At 48.5% G+C, this 21,753-nt stretch overlaps 1 protein-coding gene across 1 annotated transcript in view; it reads left to right on the top strand.

The window, feature by feature from the left end:
* The window catches only part of CADM4 (cell adhesion molecule 4), a 123,199-nt gene that overhangs the window by 85,839 nt on the left and 15,607 nt on the right, over nt 1-21,753 (top strand). The window contains exon 2 of the mRNA XM_054999410.1: nt 21,300-21,446. Within this exon, the coding sequence (XP_054855385.1) occupies nt 21,300-21,446 (147 nt within the window). The remainder of the gene's footprint in view (nt 1-21,299; nt 21,447-21,753) is intronic.

The raw sequence follows: 21,753 nt of genomic DNA, 5'->3' as shown, positions 1-21,753 counted from the left end.
GAAAGGTGGACTATAAATGACATAAATAAAATGAAAATAAAATACTGTATTATGATTTTTTTGAGGTTTTAAAAAATACACCTAAGCAAGCAATGTATAAATGAGACAAACACCGGTTTAGAAGAAACACATGTACGCTACCTTGAGTTCCTGCAAGGCAGAAAGGGGCTAATAAATGTTTTAAATAAACAAACAAGTAATGGTCTCATGCAGGCAGATCTGAGAGCCTATGAGGATGGGCTATACATGTACTGTCTAGTATATGTGCAGAAGCAACCCAAGACTTGCAGATCTTGCGAGGGAGGGCAGGAAGGGTTACATTAGTGCTTAGTTCTCGTGGCTCCTTCTGACATGCTTAGGGTAATGCCAATCCCCACCTTGGGGTCAGGAAGCAATTTTCCCTAGGCCAGTTCAGCTAGGGATCCTGACAGTGTTTTACCATCTTCTGGGCATGGAGCATACTGGGTGTGAGTGGGGGAAGGGGTGGTAGTTGTGAATTTCCTGCATTGTGCAGGGGGTTGGACTAGATGACCCTGGAGGACCCTTCCAACCCTATGATTCTATTATTCTAATAGATGTGAAAGGGTGAGGCCAGGTCTGTTGTTTGTACCCATAAAAAGGGGGTAGATGGGGCCTGGAAGGATGTAATTTTTACAATAATAACAACTATGCTTATATACCGCTCTTCTAGACAGATTAGTGCCCTATTCAGAGCAGTGAACAAAATCAATGTTATTATTATCCCCACAATATGGTTGGAGAGCTGGAGCTGAGAGGAGTGGCTTATCCAAGACCACTTGGGTGAGTACATGACAGGAGTGGGAGTCAAACCAGCAGAGTGCTGATTCACAGCCCAACCACTTAGCAACAGCTGTTCTCATAATACTAGTCAGATTAGTGCCCCACTCAGAGCTGTGAACATAATGTTGTTATTATTATCCCCACAATACAGCTGGGGAGCTGGGGCTGAGAGGAGTGGCTTACCCAAGGCCATCTGCTGAGCTCATAGCAAGAGTAGGGTTTGGACCAGCAGAGTGCTGATTTGCAGCCCAATCACTTTAGCCACTTTGCTACAGCAGAAGGCCAAGGGGAGTGGAATCCTGCTCTGTTACCTGTCGGAACCCTTCCCTTAGCTCTGTTGCTGCAGGCAACCAGGTGAGCTCTTGTAAGGAGTCATGATTCGGCCGTTTGAGGCACCTCTCCCTAGTGGCCAGCCCAGCCCATATGGGCGCTGGGCAGAGTGGTCTATCATGAAGCACACTTCTGGGGTGCTTCCAAACTAGGGTGGGGGCGAGAAAATATGCCGTGGCTGCACCAGAAAGGGGCATAAGAGCAGGTGGCAGCGGAGTCCATACAAACCCATTCCTGTGCCACTCAAGTGCTGCTGCCACTCTTTGTGGCTGTGCCCAAGGCAATTGTGCCAAGCCACGCTGCGGGGTGAAAACCTCCCCCTTTCCTTTTTTTTTTTTTTGCCAAGTGACTCTGTAATGCTACAGTGCAGTATAGCAGAGAAAAGGCCAAAAGCCCTTAAAGGACTCAAGGGGCAAGAATGGCACGTGGCCGTGAGCCGCCTTGCACCATTTTGAAAGCAAAGCTTAGCCGTGTTCCCTCTCCCTGTAATAATGGGTGGAGCAGCCAGATCCACAGCCACCCCTTTAAACTGTGGGGAGACACATGGATGCTTTTGTTAAATCCTGTGTTCTGTGTGAAAGCAGCCCAGGGGTTAGGGTTTGGCAGAACGGCAGATCCCGAATTTGGAAAAGCACCCCCTGCTCTCCCAAATTTTTGAAGAGGGCAGGAGTTTGAAACAATACGAGCCACTCGGCAAGGGTACAGAGGGAGGATCAATTTCGGATTCAAACATCATAATCATAACACCTTTATAGAGCACAGGGACTTTGCGCGGCGCTTTGCAAGGAGAAACCTTGCAAATTCCTTGGGGGCAAGGACCTAAGATTTGACATAAGGGAGAGAACAGAAGGAGGTGAGGCGAAGGCGGAGGATCGACAGCAGAGTAATAAATGCAGGCTGTCTGCCACTCGGACCGGAGCTGGCTTGGAAGATGACCTTGCCAGCCTGTGAAATCAATAACGCACCCTGGCACGCAAGCCTGGTACTCCTGGCTCTGGGGACGCTATGGGGTAAGAACAGTCTCTTTTGAACAGGCTGGTTGCCTGGATAGGTGTAAATCGAAGAGGCTCCTATGTGCTCCTATGTTCTTGCTGCCTGATCCTGCCAGCACCTTATCCATCCTACCACCCCTGTCCAAAATCCACCTCGGCCCCCCTTCCCCCATAACCCACACACGCTTTCAAGCTCTAAGATGCATCAAGCTCATCAGTCGCTATTCCCATGGCAACCCATTATGATGTCAAAGGAGGAGGGACAAATTATCAAGGGATTTAAAGGGACAAAGTGTTCCTCAAGGATGCCCTCCCCTCGCTGTTCTAGCCATGGGCTTCCCCTCCGTGCTGATTAAAATCTCCACTCTGCTTTAGGACATGCTGGTATTCTCATCTCCCCTTCTTTAATTCTTGATTAATTGCTTCTTATTTACTCCATGATAACTTCCGTTCTCTACAGTAATGCGGATTAAAACCACTACTCGGTCATCTAAACATCCATGAGATGTGGAGGGGAGGGGGGGGTAAAGGAGTTTTAGGGGAGAGAAACTCGGCTCCTCGGCCATTTTTAATTGTAGATTGTATGGCCCTAACTCAAATTACTGTGATTGAATAGTTTCAAGTGGGTCGCCGTTTTGGTCTGTAGTAGAAGAGCAAGATTTGGGTCTAGTAGTGCCTTCAAGGCCAACTAGATTTATTGGTGCTTGCTATGTGCCCATCTCTTTTTCTACTGACCCCTGTTTTATCTTTAACACTAGCCCAATATGCCAAAGTTAAGCATGGGAAACTGTCCCATCCCCTTTTTGGTCTATCCCAGGAAAAGGGTTTTTTTTTTTACCTGCCTGTTTTGTGTGTGTGAGGTTTCCAGCAAAGGCATAGGAGCATGCCGAGAAATAAAAAGTTGTTAATATCAGTCTCTGGAATACAAATCTGTATTCGAAATGTATATGGTTTTGTTTCCTCGCCTTCCCTTCTTCACCTTGTGGCTTTTGACGTCTTGTTCTCACCTCCGGCTTCCAAGGGGGTTGCTGCCAAATTGTAGAAGGGTTGCCAAATGGCCAGAGGAAACCTGGCCTGCTCCCATGCCTTTAACAGAACAGAGAATACTTTTCATGGTACGAAATTAAATATCACAGGCTGCTGTTAAAGGTACAGCTACATCTCCGTCACTTTAAAAGTTGACAACTGTACCTCAGAGGCAGCCGAAAGAAGATTGTGTGATACAAGAGACTCAGAGCGGGACCACAAGTGACGCCTGACACAGGTTGGACACTTGCCAGCTTCCCTCAGGTTTTGATGGGAAATGTAGGCAGCTTGGCGGAATGTTGGACAAGTGACAGTTGAAAAGTCCATTGGACAGCAGTCGGGGAGCCAAGCTGCAAGACCAGGACGCCTACATTTCCCATCAAAACTTGAGGGAAGCTGACTAGTGTCCAACCTGTGTCAGGCGTCACTTGTGGTCCCGCTCTCACTTTGGTTTTCTGACCATGCATGTGAGATACTGATGGGAAAAAGTTCCATTTGCAGGAACCCTGTCGGGACAATTCCCCACCCCAACAACTTTATTTAAGACGAGAGAGTCCAGTGGCACCTTCAAGACCAACTAGATTTCCAGAGTATGAGCTTTTGAGAGTCTGAGCTCCCTTCTTCAGATATTTCAAGGAAACATTTACTGCCCTGCTATGGGGCTTACTTCTGAGTAAGTGCTCCGAGGGTTCGCAGCCCAAATGAGGACTGGGCAAGGCACATCTCGGTTGTGTTGCTTTTTCTCTCATTGTTTTTTGCTAGATAGGTGGCTTCTAAGTAGTTGGTATGTTTTAATTGTTGGTGAAGTTGGATGTTTTTTTGACGTCTCTTGATTTATATTGCGCCAAGCAGGGCTCATTTTGAGGGGGAACACGCAGGAACGCAGTTCTGGTAGTTCTCCAAAGAGGTCACATGTCAGGTGGCCCTGCCCACCTGATTTTTGGCCATTTTGGGCCCGTTTTGGCCTGGATTGGGCCCCAAATGGCCAGGATTGGGCCTAAAACAGCCAGGACTGGTCCCAAAACAGCCAGGATCGAGCCAATTACAGGTGTTGGATCACTCTCCCGCTCAGCAGTGGCCTGATCCTGACTATTTTGGGCCCCATTTCAGCCATTTTCAGCCCCTTTTTGCCATTTTGGGCCCAATTTCGGCCCTGAATGGTCAGGATTGGTTCCAAAACAACCAGGATAGGTGAAGTCAGGGGGTGTGGCCTATGCCAATCAGTTATGCTAATGACACACTTCTGGTGATGTCAAGGGGGTGTGGCATATGCTAATGGTTATGCTAATGCGTTATGCTAATGAGTTATGCTAATGAGTTCCTGCAGCTCTTTTTCTACGAAATGACCCCTAGTGCCAAGTAATAGAAAATGGGTTATAATTATTTTAAGTAAATAGGCACAGTTTTTTTAAAAATGGTTGAAGGAAGCTCAAGGCAACTCAAAACTGAATTAACAGACACTACTACTTTTCATTATAAGTCCCTTACTATTTATTTTTAGCTCCCTGCCAATTTACACAAGAAACCCAAAATAGCCTCAGATGAAAAAAGGTCCCAATAAGATGTCACACAGACTCCTGGCAGACTTTTTCATAATCTTTAAAAATATATATATGAAAAGCATCCATGGGAGGCTGCCAGTTGAGCTGAGAGGCGGCAAGGGGAAGGGAACGGACCCTTCCTCCTCTTGTGGTTTGCCTGCTAAAGATAGACTTTCCCCTCTTTTTGCATCCTTCTGGTGTAGTGTTGGCAACTCTGGGCTGGGATATTCCTGGAGATGTGGAGCTGGAGCGAGGAAAGGGTGGGGTGGGGAGGGGAGGGACCTTGGGGTGTAACGCCATAGAGTCCACCCACCACAGGGGTACTGATCTCGGTTGCTTGGATATCCATTATAATTCTGGGAGGTCTCTAGGCCCCACCTAGAAGTGTGGCAACCCTATATAGGGGAAAGACATGTAGGACGCCACTTTTTCACTCCTTTGGGCAGAGACGATTTTAAGTGGGCATGAGAGAAGAGGAAAAGAGCAAGAGTCCAGTAGCACCAATAAGACTAACAAAATTAGTGGTAGGGTATGAGCTTTCATGAGCCACAGCTCACTTCTTCAGATACAGCTAGAATGTGGGTCCATCTGTCCTTATATCTTGGAGAGTGGAGTGATTACAGAAGCTGAATGATAATAGCCGGTGAATGACAATGGCAGGCGTGATTGAATTGGGGTGGGGTATGCAGAGAGGTAGTGGGTGTGGAAAAATATGCATTGGTAATGAGACAGGAAGCCTAGGTCTTGATTCAGTCCAGGTGGATGCATAGTCTTGAGCTTTGTTATCAGTTGCAATTTGGCAGTCTCTCTTTCTAATCTCCCTTTGAAATTCCTCTGCAGGAGAACTGCTAACTTTTAGGTTAGCAACAGAATATCCTGGAAGGTTAAAATGTCCCCCCACTGGTTTTTGAATGTTTTGGTTCCTGATGTCAGACTTATGTCCATGAATTCTTTGTCGAAGGGACTGGCCAGTTTGTCCAATGTGGAGATTGGAGGGGTATTGCTGACACGTGATGGCCTAAATCACATTGGAGGATGAGCCAGAGTATGAACCCGAGATGGTATGGCTGATGTTGTTGGGTCCACTGATGGTGTTGCTCGGATCTATATGACAGCAAAGTTTAAGCAAACCTCCCCTCCCTTTGGCAATGGGTGTTCTTGCATTTTGCTCTTAACTTGAAGCAGGGCCGGTTTATATCTGCCTCCACTGAGCTGATTAGTCAACTGAAGGTTTAGTTGATCTACCAGTTAAACCAATTAAAGCTTACCTGTTGCTTAAAGTTGGCTTCCTCCTGCTATGCTCCAGCGACTCAGCCCTGTCATTTAGGTGCCGCAGGTCTAGGGAGACTCTTTGCTTTGGCTTCTGAAGGGGGGGGGGGTGGCGGCACAATTCCTGTGCCAGATGCTCACAATAGATCTTCTTCACCCCTGTGCCCGCCCCAGGTTCTCAAGGGCCAGCCCTTTTTCTTCTGCCCCCCCTCTTTTCTTGCATGTCTCTGTCTTACTTCTACTCTTCGCAGGCTGTGCCGGGGTAATGAGCCAGCAAATGACGACTCCTGTTAAGCAGTTTGGCGTATCCAAGATTTTTCTGCTGTATTAAATCCCAAGCATAGATCTGTGGGCAGGAGAGGCTGGGGACGGTGGAGCGTGGTACCTGTTCTCCGCTGACCGGTGATTGAATCCCCGTCCAGCCATATTATCCCTTCAGCACTCCCTACCCAACAAAGGACTTCTTTTGTACTAGCTCAGTGTGTATCAGGGCTGGCTGGATCCATATGCTGCTTCCACCAAAGAGCATGGTTTGGGTGCCTGAGCGGGTCTGGAGCGGACAGGGTATCTGTAGCCAAAAGGGGAGAGAAGTAAATGAATGAAGGCCAGATTTCGATTGTAAGCTCCGAGATAATTGTAGAAGGGTGGAGGGAAAGGGGCCAGGGGATTTGAAATCCCGGAGGCAGAAAGATTGGATAATAGGACTTCAGGGTGGGGGAATGCCAAGAAGGCGGCCCAGGCCCGTTTAACTGGGCAGAGGCTCTGTGCCCTTCTTGCCACCACCTGCGCTTCCCCACCACCACGCTTCAGCTGAAAGAGAGGCTGGAAAATACAATCATCCTAATTCCCAATGGAAGAGAAAGAAAAACAGCACAGCTGCTTCCATCCTAGGGAAAGAAGGGGTGGGGGTGGGCGAACAGATCTAGCCTAAGAATATACCGTTGAATAGAGTCTGCACGTGCACGCGGGAGAAGTGCAGGCTGCGACGCTGGGGGATTTCATGCGTCCAGGCCACTCGTTCAGCCCAAAGGTGGAATTCTGTGCCGCTTTTTTGCAGCCAGGCCCAGAGTGGCTCTTGCACGTGCTCAGCGGCTCTGCCTGCCAATTAGCCTCCAGGTCCGATTCGAAGTGTCGACGATCACTTTAAAAGCCCTCCACGGCCCAAGCCCAGTGTACATGAGATGCGTATCTCATTGCCTCTGAAGCCGCCTGCTGTCTCTAGATCAGCTGAGGCGCTGATCTAGAGTCTTTTCTGCCGGTGCCCCTCCTGCACCGAGTGATGTCCCCTGAGAAGCTGTGCTTACCCCTACCTCCTTAGCTGCCCTTGTTGGCTACCCTCTTGTTTTAGAAGGGTGTTTTTGAAATGACTGGATTGTGGTTTGTTTAGGCTGTTGGCAGGCTTTTATGGGTTTTGTTGTATGGTTTAAATCTGGCCGCAGGCAGGGTTGCCAGCTCCAGGTTGGGAAAATCCTGGAGATTTGAGGGTGTGGAGCCTGGAAAGGGTGGCATTTGGGGAGGGGATGGTCATCAGCAGGGTACAACAACAACAACAACAACAACAACAACATTCAATTTATATACCGCCCTTCAGGACAACTTAATGCCCACTCAGAGCGGGTTACAAAGTGTGTCATTTCCCCCTGTGAGGTGGGTGAGGTTGAGACAGCTTCTAGGAGTTTGCAAGCAAGCGGTGTTTCCACTGGCAGCCTGCCCCTTGTTGGGAACAGGGTTGGATGAGGGGGTGGGCGAGCACCCCGTCTGCACTATCAATGTCCCATCCCCTGGGGCGGGGCTCCTCTCAGGGCAGGCGCCCTGGCCAAGGTCACCCAGCTGGCTTCAAGCCGAGGAGTGAGGAATCAAACTCGGTTCTCCAGATTAGAGTCCCGCGCTCTTAACCTCTACACCAAACTGGCTCTCAGAGTCCAACCTTCAGAGAGTCCAACCTCCAGAGCAGCCACTTTCTCCAGGGGAACTGACCTCTGTGGCTTGGAGATCAGTTGTAACTCCAGGAGATCTCCAGCCACTGCCTGGCGGCTGGCAACCCTAGCTCCAGGTCACCCAGGTGGCATTTCATGGCAGAGTGGGGATTGGAAACGGAACATCACCACGTCTTGTCACAGTGAACTGCATATGTCAATCGGAAAGGTCAGCGTTGTAGCCTTCCTTATTGCTGATGTCCTGAAGAGCGTGTCCAAGCCTTGGCTATTGAATGTCCAGGGTCCGTAGCATCTAGGCAGTGATAGTGAAACTAAAAAGTCTTGGCTTGAGAGCTGGTTCTCCTGACACCGTGCTGAGCAGAAGATGCCGTAACTGACATCCTCTCTTCATTGTGAACTCCTGGGAGTTGGTATAGGCGTGTACTTAAAATAGTACCAGCCTGAAGAGCTCTCCGTGCGTCAGTTCATTATGCTGCAAGAGCAGCTCTGCTTAAACATTTCAACGCTGACTTGTGTCCTTGTGCCTGCCGCATTTCTCGTTGCTCTTGGTTTGGGTCTGCCCAACTTGTGGCTGACCACGCTGCTCGCTCTGAATGTGTGGCGTTAGCTGTATGGCGTGTTGGTGCTCAACTGTCCCTTCCCCTTCCTATGGGTATGCCAAGCCCCTGGCCATCCTCTGCTCACAGTTGGTAGGTGCATCTAGATTTAATCTTGAATCACTGTTTGTGCAGGTTGGATGTTGGTTAGCAATGTTTTCTCCTCCATGGAGATTGTTAAAGTCTCGAGAAAAATGGGCTATAAATGAAGTTGTTAATAACGGGTGTACGCATACACAACAATTCTAATGCTGTACAAGATGTTGAAGAGGGATTCACCTGGCCAGTAGAGGGGAAAGTGTGGGGAAGTTGGCTGGAGCGTGTGAGATGGCATGTGTGTATGCTCCGCAGCCTCTCTAATGACACTGCTTCCTGTTTAAACCGGAAGTGACATCATCAAGGAGTGTGTGTGTGTGTGTGAGCGAGAGAGAGACAGAAGCTGCGCCCCCTGCCAGGTGCCCCTGCCCCCTTGTTTACAGATAAGGGGACCTGGCAACCCTGACAGGTATTCCAAGATACAATCCATATAATCAAGATTGGGTTCGAGCCTTGACCCAGTTTTAACATGCTGGAATTTTTCACAAACATAAATATGCCATGAATCTGAATATGCGCAGAATGCTTTCCCCTCACTGCTGTGTAACCACACCCATGCATTATGGACCAGCGTTTCTCTTTATTGGAATTGATTAGTATGTATAATCCAGCTCATGTGGTAGTTAGGGTTGCCAGGTGTCCAGCATTTACCTGGACAGTCTGGTATTTTGGGGGACTTTCTGGGGGAAATGTTCCCCAAACCTGGCCTGGCCCCTCCCACTCTCTCATTGCCCAGCTTGGCTGCCCAGCCTCTTGCAGCTGTGCGGTGCTGTCACTAGCCTGGGGAAGCGGCCAGCAGCCCAGGTGCTTGGGCGGCCTGTGGCTGCATGGTGCTGCCCAGGAGTGGCCAGGTGCCAGGGCGGCCTCTTGCAGCTGTGTGGCGCTCCTGGTGGGAGTGGCCAGCAGCCCGGGTGTCTGAGTGGCCTCCTGTGGCTGGATGGCATTGCCTAGGAGTGGCCAGCAGCCTGGGCACCGAGAAGTGGGTCATCGCAATGACATCACATCCAATAGTTTGTCAAAAGAAAGGTTAGTCTACCCCCCTTCCCTCTCCCCAGTATTATTCCAGATCCCATCTGGCAACCCTAGCTGGTAGTGAGTGCACTGCGATGGGAGGAAAACGGGAAAAACACATGTTACAGTGGAGAAGGAGCAATCGACACAAGGCAAATTTGCTAGCTGTGTAGCCAGAAGATCTCCTGCAGTGCAGATGTGGCAGAAGAACAGAGAGGGCTGTGGATCCTCTTGAGGGAAAGGAATGAGAGAAGCTTGCATCCTCCTCTCTTGTCCTATTCCCCTGCCACATGCGCCCTGTTGCCATGTGTGCACCCAGGATAATGGTGGCTGCCAGTTGAATGCCAGCCGGGGTGGCCAAGGGCAGCAGATGGTCTTAATCCAGGGATGTTTCCAAGGCCTGTTAAGGGTGAGGAGTGTCTGCCAGGAGTTTATGGGCATGGCACGGGCCGCTGCAAAGAGTGGGTGGGCCCAGGCACACTTGTGAGTATCCACCAGCCAGGGATGCTGCCATGGGTAAAATGTCACGTCCCTTGCCTTGACCCTCTTCCTCCTTAACTGGGAGCCAAGCTACAAGTGACACCTTACACAGGTTGGACACTTGTCAGCTTCCCTCAAGTTTTGATGGGAAATGTAGGCACCCTGGTTTTACAGCTTGGCTCTCCATTACAGCTGCAAGACCAGGATGCCTACATTTCCCATCGAAACTTGAGGGAAGCTAACAAGTGTCCAACCTGTGTCAGGAGTCACTTGTAGCTTGAGGTCATGAACCTCCTGCTGCTGAGCTGGCTATTTCCAACTCCCCCTCCCCACTTCTTCCTCTTGGAGAAGGAAGTGAACTGTCTGCACACTACAGAGGAAGATCTACCCACTAAAAGTGCAGTCATCTACAAGGATCTCCTAGTCGTAAATCTGGCTGTGTCACTTGTGATGTACAAAGTGGGCGGTGCTTGAGCGGAAGGGGACAGAGTTGGTACAAGAGAAAGGGCCTCGATTGACAGGCAAAACGGGGAGACGATTCTGGTTTCCTTCGCTGCGTTGGCATGTGTTGCAGGCTGCAAATACATCTGCAAGTTCAGAGTCTGGAAAGCGGTGCCAGGATATGCCCCAGCAATGCCAGCTGCCCAACAAAACCCTCCCAGTGAAGTATCGACGAGAGGCCAGGACAGAACAAGACCCATTGTTCCCTTTTACAGTCAGATGGAGGGGCAGCTGCAAATGCCCCCCTCCCCATTCCCTTAATGTATTTTTTAGGTTATTTTTTATGTCCAGCCAGTCCGAACCCAAGGGCTTTAGATGGGATTGTATCATCTCAAAGGACTGGGGGAAAGGTTAAGATCTGCTTGTCCCAACTCCTGTCCAAGAATTCTGTGCCCGCTTCCACTACCTGCGTCAAGCGATCATAAACAAATGAGGGAAAAAGGCTCGTAATTAAAGGGCGTAGGTGACCTTCCCCAAATCTGCGTGCTGCAGCTGGGAGACGATGTGTGTGATTTGAGGCCATGCGTGGGCAGGGGAACAACGCTGGGTGGTGGGAAACAGGCGCCACATCGTATATCTTTCTTTTCTTGTATTTTCCCCAGCCCCTGTTTGTGTTCAGCACAGAACCCCTGAACAGGGGACATTGGACACAAGTGGCACCTCTGTCTGCTAATTCGTACAGGGCATGGCCCAAATGAAAGTTCTCCTGTACAAGATCTATATGGAAACGGAGCTGAGCCCACAGCACAGTAGTCCTTTCTGGAAATGTCTGGAAGAGGCTGGTGTGGGAAATATAGTTGCCATCTCCTGGTTGGGAAATTCCTGGAGATGTTGGGGGGTGGAGATTGGGAAGGGTGGGGTTTGAGGAGGGGAGGGACCTTAGCTGGGTATAATGCCGTAGAGTCCACCTTTCATGGCAGCCATTGTCTCCAGGGGAACTGGTCCATGTTGCCTGGAGATCAGCGGTAATTCCAAGAGATCTCTAGGTTGGGAACTCTAGTAGGAAAACTTCTTGCTGGGATTTATCTTATTCTTCTGGCCTTAGCTGACCTCCTAGACCACCGCTTATACCAGCAAAGACTCCCTTTGCACCTCGCAGCTGGGCTTCCTCGGTTCTCTTTTTGGAAATTTGAGTACAGTACGCAAATGTGGGCCAAAAGGAATAGAGAGAAGTGGTTGAAAAACCATTCCCGTGGAGGCTGTTCGAAATAAATGTCCATTTTGTGTGTTTACATTACATGAAAGATGCTCCTAGCCTCTAGCACCATCTGCTTTATTCAGCAGGAGGCCCTGGTCCGACAGCACCCCCAAGCTATGAACCATGCAGAACAACAGACACCTCAACTCCTAGGTCAATCCTACTGCCCACCAGTAGTACCTCTGTCTTGTGGGCCACAAGTTTCTGTTCCTTCGCTCTCATCCATCCCCAAATGGCTTCCAGGTACCAGTTCACGGTTTCTACAGTTTGCCTGGGATGTGCTGCTGAGTCCTCTATTTATTTATTTATTTATTTAATCACATTTTTAGACCACCCTCCCCGTCAGACAGGCTCAGGGCGGTTTAACAACAGTTTAAAACAGTAAAAACATCATAAAAACATTAAAACATTATATCAAAACAATTAAAATTGGCGGGTAGAAAATATTAAAATACAGCATTTTCCTGCATGGGTGGTGGAAGGTCTTCTCTTCAGTGGTATGGCCTGCGAGAGGACAGCCTAGCCCCCACCAAATGCCTGGCGGAACATCTCCGTCTTGCAGGCCCGGCGGAAAGGTAACAAATCCTGCTGGGCCCTAGTTTCCTCAGACAGAGAGTTCCACCAGCTTGGAGCCAGGACCAAAAAGGCCCTGGCTCTGGTAGAGAGAGGCCAGGCGGACCTCCCTGGGGCCAGGGGCCATCAGCAAGTGCTTAGTGGCTGATCGAAGCGACCTCTGGGGAACATACGGGGAGAGGCAGTCCCCTCTAGCAGATCTCCGGTGCCTACAGGCTGCAAATTCTTGTGCTTCCTTCTTGAGCCATTTATTTTAGAAAATAAATCCTTCCTTCCTTTTTGGATGTCACCGGAAAGGATTTTTGAGGCTCTGTTTGAGGGAATCTAGATGCTGCACCTTTCTGAAGCTGAGAACTGAACTAGGGAGCTTTGACCGAGTCCTTCGTCTCTTTGCTATGTTAAGAGCTTTGACCCCCTTTCAACTCTGGAAAGAAGGAATGCATTCTTTCTGCCATGGAGGGACTGAGCTTGAATAGAATGAATACAAAGGAGTGGGATGGCATTTTCAAAGCTAACTCCTTCTCATTGGCTGGCATCGCACTATGGCTGCCTGCCAGCCAGTTCTGCCCCATTCCTTTCAGCATACAAGTTGCTTGTGGCAGATGTGTCCCCATCTATGATCATCATCATAGAAAGAATTTGGGGGTGTCTGGAACTCCTTCTACTTAGAAGGAGTAACCCTGTTTTTGAAAAATGCCAAGGAATGTTCATACTTGTTCCTCAGATGTGCACCATGCAGGTCCACGGTGTCAAGAGGTAGCCAAATTGTTAGGAATGGAGGTCATTTTTTGTTTAGATTATCAGGTGGTGTCTGTTTTGTAGTGCACAGTGAAATATTAGATGGGTACCCTTTTTTGATGGTTGACCTAGGCTGTTTCCACATGACTTACCTGCCTGCGGAATATCGTGCGAAAGACCCGGAAGACAGCGTCTTCTCGTGTGAAGTCGCGCCAGGAAGACGCTGTTATCCGGGAGTTTTGCACGAAATTGCATCTTCCTGGTGCGAGTTCACACGAGAAGACGCTGTCTTCCGGGTCTTTTGCGCAATGTTCCGCAGGCAGGTAAGTCGTGTGGAAATGGCTGTGTTTAGCTCTAAGGCTTTATAGGCTACCTTTCTACTGTGGAGTGCAAGTGGTGCTGCTGAGGAACAGCCATCTTGGTTCCTCTCAGGAAGACTACAAGGCGGCTGCCATTTTGATTTTTTTTTTTTTGGTCGTCAAAGAGCTCCCATTTCTCATTTTGTGAAGCACAGCATCAAAGTGGCTGGCTTTTCTTGCGCAGATGAAGAGAATGAAATGGTGGTTGGGTTTTTGTTTTTGTTACCATGGAGAAGGGAAGAGTCAGGGCAGCCAGATTGCAGATAGCGTGTTGGCCATTTATTTTTGAAGAATGGACTCATCAGTTAAAGTAACTAGCTGACCATTTCTCCCCCTCCCCAGTTCCATTCATAACAAGAGCTCTGTTCATAATATGTGGAGATGCGTGCTAGAACAAATTCAAATTATGTCTTCAAAAAAACAGCCCTCAAAAAAGTTGGTAAAATAACAGGCCCAGTGGCTGTTTCTGTTAACGAAGGAAAAGGAGCAGTTTCTTTATATCATGCCTATACATGCATGTGTGTGAAAAAGAATAGTCTACTTTGGCATCTGGTTCAAAAGTATGCGACATGTTTCTTATCTTTAGACAACAATAAAAAATCCCTTTTATTTTCATGAAAGGGATTTGTTTTCAAAACAGATTATACACAGTATGGTCCTATGGAGAGTTTCTTCCATCTATTGAAATCATTGGCCTTTGTCTAATGTAATTCTTTGCCCTGTTAGAATCTAGTGTACCCCTCCAACTATCGGTTTAATTTTTTTTGCAAGTATGTCTTTCTAGCCCTCATGGAGGAAAGCTTAAATAGGAGAAAGCTACATTTGTGATAGGGATTGTGACTAAGAGTCTGTCTACACAAGACGCCTCTGCGTGTGTTCGTCAAGTGTAGGGAGGCGCCATGTTAGCTGGAAAGCATAATTTTAAAAGACAGAGCTGACAGAGATCTCTCCTCAGAGGGTTTGTCAATTTCACCTCTCCAGTCTAAAACAGTGTGGGATGGCAACCAGAGGGCAGCGAGGAATGGAAATGGGCTGGAGCTGCCTTTGAGAGCTGGGCTTGGACCTAGAGAGGTTATAATGGGCTGAAGTTTCCCTTCTGGCATTTCACAGCCCCTTCACACAGCTCCAGTGTATAGTAAAGCCTTTGCCCTGCTGCCGGCTCTGTCTTTTTAAACTACCCTTCCCGGCTAACATTGCATCTCCCGACACGTGTTCTTCATGTGTCAGAGGTCTCATGTAAAGAGACTCTAAGGTTGCCAACTGTGGCCTAGGAAATTCCTGGAGGTCGTGCCTGTGGAGAGGGTGAGATTTGGGAAGGGATTTGGCCTAGGATCTATGGTATACTATAGACTTTGCCCTCTGACACTGCCTTTTTCTCTAGGGGTATGTAGTATGGAAATCAGTTGTAATTTCAGGAGAATTCCAGCTCCCACTTGGAGGTTGGCAATTATTTGTGATGTCCACCTGTGTGAGGAATTCTCCATTCTTCGTGGTTTTGTTCTTGTCAGGGCTCATTTCGAGGGGGAACGCGCAGGAACGCAGTTCCGGCAATTCCCCAAAGAGGTCACATGTCAGGTGGCCCCGCCCACCTGACTCTCGGCCATTTTGGGCCCATTTCAGCCTGGATTGGTTCCAAAACGGCCCGGATCGGGCCTCTGATGGGTGGTAGATTACTATCCCACTTAGCAGCGGCCCAATTCTGACCATTTTGGGCCCCTTTTCAGCCCTTTTCAGCCCCTTTTGCCATGTTTTGCCCAATTTTGGTCCTGAACGGCCAGGATTGGGTCCAAAACAGCCAGGATAGGTGATATCAGGGGGCGCAGCATATGCAGATCAGTTGTGCCAATGACACACTTCCGGTGATGTCAAGGGGTGTGGCATATGCTAATGAGTTATGCTGATGAGTTCCTCCAGCTCTTTTTCTACGAAATGACCCCTGGTTCTTGTCCCCATGAAATCCACTCCTGCCTACCAGAATCCACCATGGTGTTATTAAGTTCATAGAAGTGACTAGCCCAGTTGTGCCTCTGTAGCTATCTTAGATAATTTTTTGCGCATTGGTAGCCAGAACAAAGGAGCAGGGGAGACCAACAGGAAGAAGCAACTCATTTCGTTCACCTGTGCCTGGTCACTTGGATTCAGTTCTTACTCTCTATAGGTGAAAATGTGACGAGCTGTCTACAAGCCAAGGTGAGGATGGCGTGCTTAGCCCACGCTGCCCGGATGGAACTGCCTTGAATGAATTGTTCCCCGTGCTCTACTGAAGCTGAATGGAGACCACAGTCGCTTAAAATCAATCTGAGAAATGTGATAGATTTATTAGTTCATGTAACGGAGCAATATTTTCCTGATGTTTTCTCCTTGTGGTGAACATCACAAAATGAGCTTTGCAGATTGTAGAATTTGGGGGGTTTTTTTTGGCTGGCAGCAAAAACAGTCACCCCTCATTTCTCAGTGGCTTATTAAGACGGCTGGGATCATTCAGGCCCGTAATTTCAGCGCAGTCTGTACCTCTGGCACTGCTAGCCTCCTTGGTTCCATTCAAGCTACAGTCTCTCTTTGCTTATGCAGGGAGTGATTTCCCAAGGGTCACAACCTTACGGGATATTCTCCTGCCCACGCCATGTTGCAAGGCCCTGTTGTGGTTAGTGAGCCTGAGCTTTTGGGATATAAATAAAGGGCCCCCGGCTTTGTTCGTGCCAAACCTGAGCCACAGGAGAAGTCTCTGAATGCCCTGCTAAGGTTGTTTTGACATGCACCCCCTTTCGGCTTCAGTTTTATCCCTCCCTGTCTACCGTACACATGGCAAAGGGACCCACATGGGTTCATCTCCTAGGGAGCGTGTGACTGCTGTGGGTCCCATACACTGTGGCCATGCATTCCTTGCCTCACAAAAGTGCCCTCTGGTGGTGGCAGCAGGAAGGTTTGTCCTTGACGCAGATTTGTTCCTGGGGCATCAGCCTCTTGCAAGGACTTGCTGTAGCAAGTGGGGTTAATTCTTCAGCCCCTGGCGCAACGCCCTGATGAACAGGCCAGCATTTCAAGTCGTGACCTTTGAGCAAGAGGCAGATGGTTGGAATGTGTCCCCCGGAATTTCAAGCAGCCTGGGACTGTATGTACTGGAAGTGAGGGAGTTGTGTGGGGAGGAGAAGGAGAGGGAAATTCTAGTACCAAGAGGGGAGAAGGTGGGATGAGTGGGAAGAAATGTGTCTATGGGCAGAACAGCGCCCATTCTTTCTGACTGTGCGTGCAAAAACGACATCTACCCATCACTGACTTCATCCATCTTCTGTATCAGCTGATCCACCCTTCTGTTTATTTGGCTTCTTCTTTATGCATACAAGCCTTTATTTGTGTACAGCTGCACGCAGAATTGGTGTACACAGTCAGAGGAATCAAGATTCGCTTGGATTGTACCACTCATATTGCGAAGGAGGGTGCTGGGCATTTGAAAACGCCCCGATGTTAAAACCTCCCAGCGTGGAGAAAGGTAGCATATCCAAAAAGAAGTGGTCAGTCCTGCCTTCTCCTTCACCTTGCGGTGTGTCAGTGTTCCTATCTGGATCAGAGGCCTGTGGGAGTCCACGTGCAGGTTACGAAAATCTGCATCTTTTGTCCATTTTAGACTTGCTTCCCCGCATTTATGTTCAGAATGTTAGTTGGGAAAAGTAAATGTCAAAAGTAGACTTTAATTTATGGATCGTAGCCCGGGGACTGCGTCTACGAATTAATTCCTTTTAGAGTGCATGAGTTCCTTGGCCTCTGGTATATATGTGTTGGGTCATGTCCGCACAGGAGCTTCCGGGCAGTCCAGATTCAGTGATTTAGTGCTCTTCCAAAAATGCAGGAAGCAGTGGTCTGGAGCATTCCTTTCCCTTCAATGAGATACTCCATCCATGCAGCACATAACCCTCCATATCTGCCATGTGCTTAAGTGCCATGTGGCTTCCTGGAATCGCTAGAGATCTGGATGAAAATCTCATGTGACCATGCTCAAGGGAGGAATGCAAGAGAAAGTTTTTGTGCTTTTATGAATGTGCGTTTTCTGTAGCCATTTTCCATGCGCCTCGGCATATGCTTCTGTGATCTTTTGTCCCTGCACCTGTGAGAATTTGCTCACATCTCCTCTCATTTCTCCACCGCTTTGAAACTTCTCTAAAAATGCAGTAAAGGCTTTACGAGGCCGGAACAGCGCTGAGATTACACCAAAGCTTTTATCCTCCTGTGTCAGGGCAGTGAGCGTCGCTGTCCTGCTTGAGGGAAGTATGCAAGACAGAGACTGAATTGAATAGCAGAAGGGGAGGGGAACCCTATGCAAAATAATAACAATTTTAAAAACAGAAATGTTGCAATTCCATTTTAATGTACACATTTTATATAGATTGTAGGATCCAGGTTGATTTGGCGTGATTTTGATGCAAAGGTAGAGGGGTTGAGCAGAGAGACTCTGCAGCTGGTGTCCCAATTCTCAGCTAGAATTAACAGTAATGTGGTGGCAGCCAGGAACCAGCCCAAGACACTGAATCCAGACTAAAATTTTCAACCCACAGAAAGCCTTTCTGTTAGTGGAACAAAACGTGGCTTTCTCCTCCCATCCCACCGATCTCTCCAAAATACTGCTCCTGGGAGATCTCAGGTAACCAACTGTGTTGGTCTGCAGTAGAACAGCAGGATTTGAGTCCAATGGCACCTCAGCGAACAACAAGGGTGTCAGCTTTTAAGTGTCAAAGCTCTCTTTTTTAGGAGCATGCCCAGGAATAGCATGAGAGGTAAATTTGGAATTACCGCACCCCTTCTGTTAGTGAAAAATGTAGTCTGGGTCCACCCCACTGTTGTGCCTGAGGTGGAAAGTTCCCTTTAACATGAAACACGTGTGCTTTTCTGCAACTTCTGTTGGTTTCTGTGCAGCTCGAGCAAAAGCATTTCCCAGCGGATTGAGCCACACGGGTTAGACCCGTCTGTCCCATTGTACTGTCCTTTGTTGGTACCTACCAGCTGTTGTGTACGGTCCCCACCTGTAGTGGCAGCAGTGGTGATGTCCAAAATGCATTTGAGTCCTGTGAAAAATGCCGGAGGCCAGAGACGGCAACAAACAATGACAGACATTGTGAGGGCATGGAACATGCGCTTCTATTAGAATGTAGAGCATGCAGACTAGCTGGAATGCATGCATGGTTAAAGCCAACGTGAGGGTCTTTTTTCTGGGATCCAGAGGAGTTAGCCATGTTAGTCTGTAGTCACAAAATAGTAGAGTCCAGTAGCACCTTTAAGACTAACCAACGTTATTGCAGCATAAGCTTTTGAGTACCACACTTCTCTTTGTCAGATGCATGGAGGGTACAAAGAGAACTGTGGTTCTCGAAAGCTTATACTGCAATAACGCTGGTTAGTCTTAAAGGTGCTATCGAACTCGTTACTGTTTTGTCTGGGAAAGAAAGATACAAGCAGGCGAGTCGGCTATAATCTCGGTCAGGCTGATCTGATAGGTAACGTTGCCTTCACAGGGCAGATCCACCTCCATTGCGCCGTCTGGCCCTTTGAGTTGATTATATAATTACTCTCACGTTTTCCAAAAAGAAAGGAAAGATATTACGTTTAAGGCCTTGAGTAAGTATTGCATGTAAAGCTAAATTTATGTAAAGCTTGTATTGTGCAGGGTTGTACGTAGCGGTGTAGACTGCGGCTCTTGGCATTTTGTAGCATGGATGATACTTACAAAGCTTTGAATCTTATTAAATCTATTATCGTTCCCCCCTTCTGTTTGACATTAATTTAATGCCGTGTTGTTGGCTCTGTACAGGACAGAGGCAAGACACCAGCTCTGAGTAGAGAGCTTAGTTTTATCTGTATCCAATATATCAAAAGTGCGGGGGGGAGCATGAAAAACCAGATTCTTATCCTTAGTAAGTTTCCTTGAGCACTGAGGGAAGCTCTTAGTTGGATGCAGTCTGTCAGAGAAATGTGTAAGCGAATACAAGATTGACAAATGTATAAACCAGTATAAAGAGCGTGATATTTCCCAGCCCCGCCTGTGTTGTCTGCTGTGTATACCACAAACGCCCATCTTTTCTAAAAGGATATTTCCCCCGTAGGCCCTTCGCTGTTCCTATTTGTTTTATTAGCTTTCACATTACAGCAATATCCCCTAGTTTACGACTCTCTGGAATAATGGATCTGTGTTTTGCAGATGGGTGCTATTACTTTTCGTGGTACAAAGGACTGTTGACTTATAATTCAGGAGGTAACCCACAAAGCCATCTAGTCTAGCCCTTAGCTGCTTGGTGGGGTTACCTGGCCACTGGATTTCAGCACATGTCATCTCTACCATGCTCTGCCGCAAGCGACAAACCATTTAATCAGAAGAGCAGGAGCTCCGGATGACTCATCCTCTGTGTTAATTGCAAAATAGTGTAACAATGGTAGAGGCAGAAGATGAGGGACGGCAGTTTGTAACGCAATAAAGGAATGTTGTATAATGATTGAGATCTCTCTGCCTGTGATTGGCTGAGTTACTCTGAGGTCATAGAGGGGGGCTGAGCAGACAGAATGATTTCTGGCTGCCATTGGATGAGCTGCCCTGACCGGGATAGCCCAGGCAAGGCCGATCTTGGAAGCTAAGCAGGGTCGGCCTTGGATGGTAATTGGATGGGAGCCCAACAAACAAAGACCAGGGTTGTAGTGGCAGGCAACGGCAAACCACTTCTATTACTCCCTTGCCATGAAAACCCCACCAGGGTTGCCAATACGTCGGCTGTGACTTGACAGCACTTTCCTCCTCCACCACCACTGGATGAGCTGCTTCGAGGCCAGAGAGGGGCAGGACGAGTCAAAGGGAAGGAGGTAGCAAGGTTGGAATGCGATGCACTTTTGGGAGAGAGAATGATGTGGAGGAATTGGGGGGGGAGATCAGAAGGAGGAATCCAGAGGCAAACGGAGAATGAGAATGGGTGGTGGGCTCTTCTTCTTTGGAGGTTTTTAAGCAGAGGCTAGATGGCCATCTGACAGCAATGCTGATTCTGTGAACATGGGCAGATCATGACGGAGAGGGAAGGAAGGGTTGCATCAGTGCTTAGTTCTCGTGGCCCCTTCTTACATGCCCAGGGTGATGCCGATCACCACTTTGGGGTCAGGAAACAATTTTCTCCAGGCCAGTTTGGCCAGGGATCCTGGAGGTGTTTTGCCATCCTCTGGCATGGAGCAGGGATCACTCCATGCCAGATCACTCCATGCCGGGGGCGGGGGCAGAGGTAGTTGTGAATTTCCTCATTGTGTAGGAGGTTGGACTAGATGACCCTGGAGGTCCCAGTTCTATGATTCTAAGCTGTAACACTAAAAAAGACTGAAATTCACACTTTGATTTAAAATAACCAGTCATGTTTTAAGCTTGGCCTTTTGCAGAGTAAGACCTTACGGGTTTGCTGCCCAACGGCGTGATATCCATTTTTTTAACGAAGATACTCGTTTTCTGTGGTCCTGAATTTCTCAAGCCTTCCTGAAGGCTCCATCCTGCTTGGTAGCTTTGCCTGGTTACGTATCTCCAATGCAGAAGGTCGATGGTGGTTAGTATTAAAGGAAGTGGGGCTCCACACGTGCTCTGGAGCAGTCTGTTGCTCAGCAGCACCAGGGAAAAAAATCCAAATAGCAGCCCTGACATCCTGTGGATGGAAGATGCCAGCGCCCCAGGGGTACTGCTATTATTTTATTACATTGTTCACTGTAAACAGGTACACAGGTGTTGGCGTTCAGCTCCGGTGAATCCCAACTCAAGCCTTGCCCCTCTCCTTGCCTCCTGGCTTTAGTTCGCTGTGACGGTCACCCCCTCCTTTTTTTTGGTCTTCTTTCCTGCACTAGCCAGAGGTCAGGAGGTCCAAGCTGAGAACGTGACGGTGGTGGAGGGAGGCCAGGCCGAAATCAACTGCAGACTACACCAGTACGACGGCTCCATAGTGGTGATCCAAAACCCATCTCGCCAGACGCTTTTCTTCAATGGCACGCGGGGTAATGAGATCTTGGAGGTGGTGGGCTCATGGGCCCTGGTGAGTGATGCGCAAGCCCTAGAGATGGGAGGGGGCAAAAAGCCATTGAGTCAACACACCCACCAGCTGGATCCTTCATTCATCCATTCCCCCGACAAGTCGACCCGCTACGCTGTTCATATCACAGTGTGCCACAGATGGAGAGCAGGCTCTGTACAAGAGACGCTTACTGGACAAGCGGCTCCAAATAATACAGTGGAACATGCCCCTTGCATAAAGAGATGGCCAGTGTCCACCCGCTGTGGAGTCACTAGCTAGTCTGACCTAGA

This window comes from Eublepharis macularius, chromosome 15 (assembly GCF_028583425.1).
Source record: "Eublepharis macularius isolate TG4126 chromosome 15, MPM_Emac_v1.0, whole genome shotgun sequence".
In the NCBI taxonomy this organism is placed as follows: Eukaryota; Metazoa; Chordata; class Lepidosauria; order Squamata; family Eublepharidae; genus Eublepharis; species Eublepharis macularius.
The sequence above is the reverse complement of the archived record's forward strand: the minus strand, read 5'-3'. Positions and strand labels throughout refer to the sequence as shown.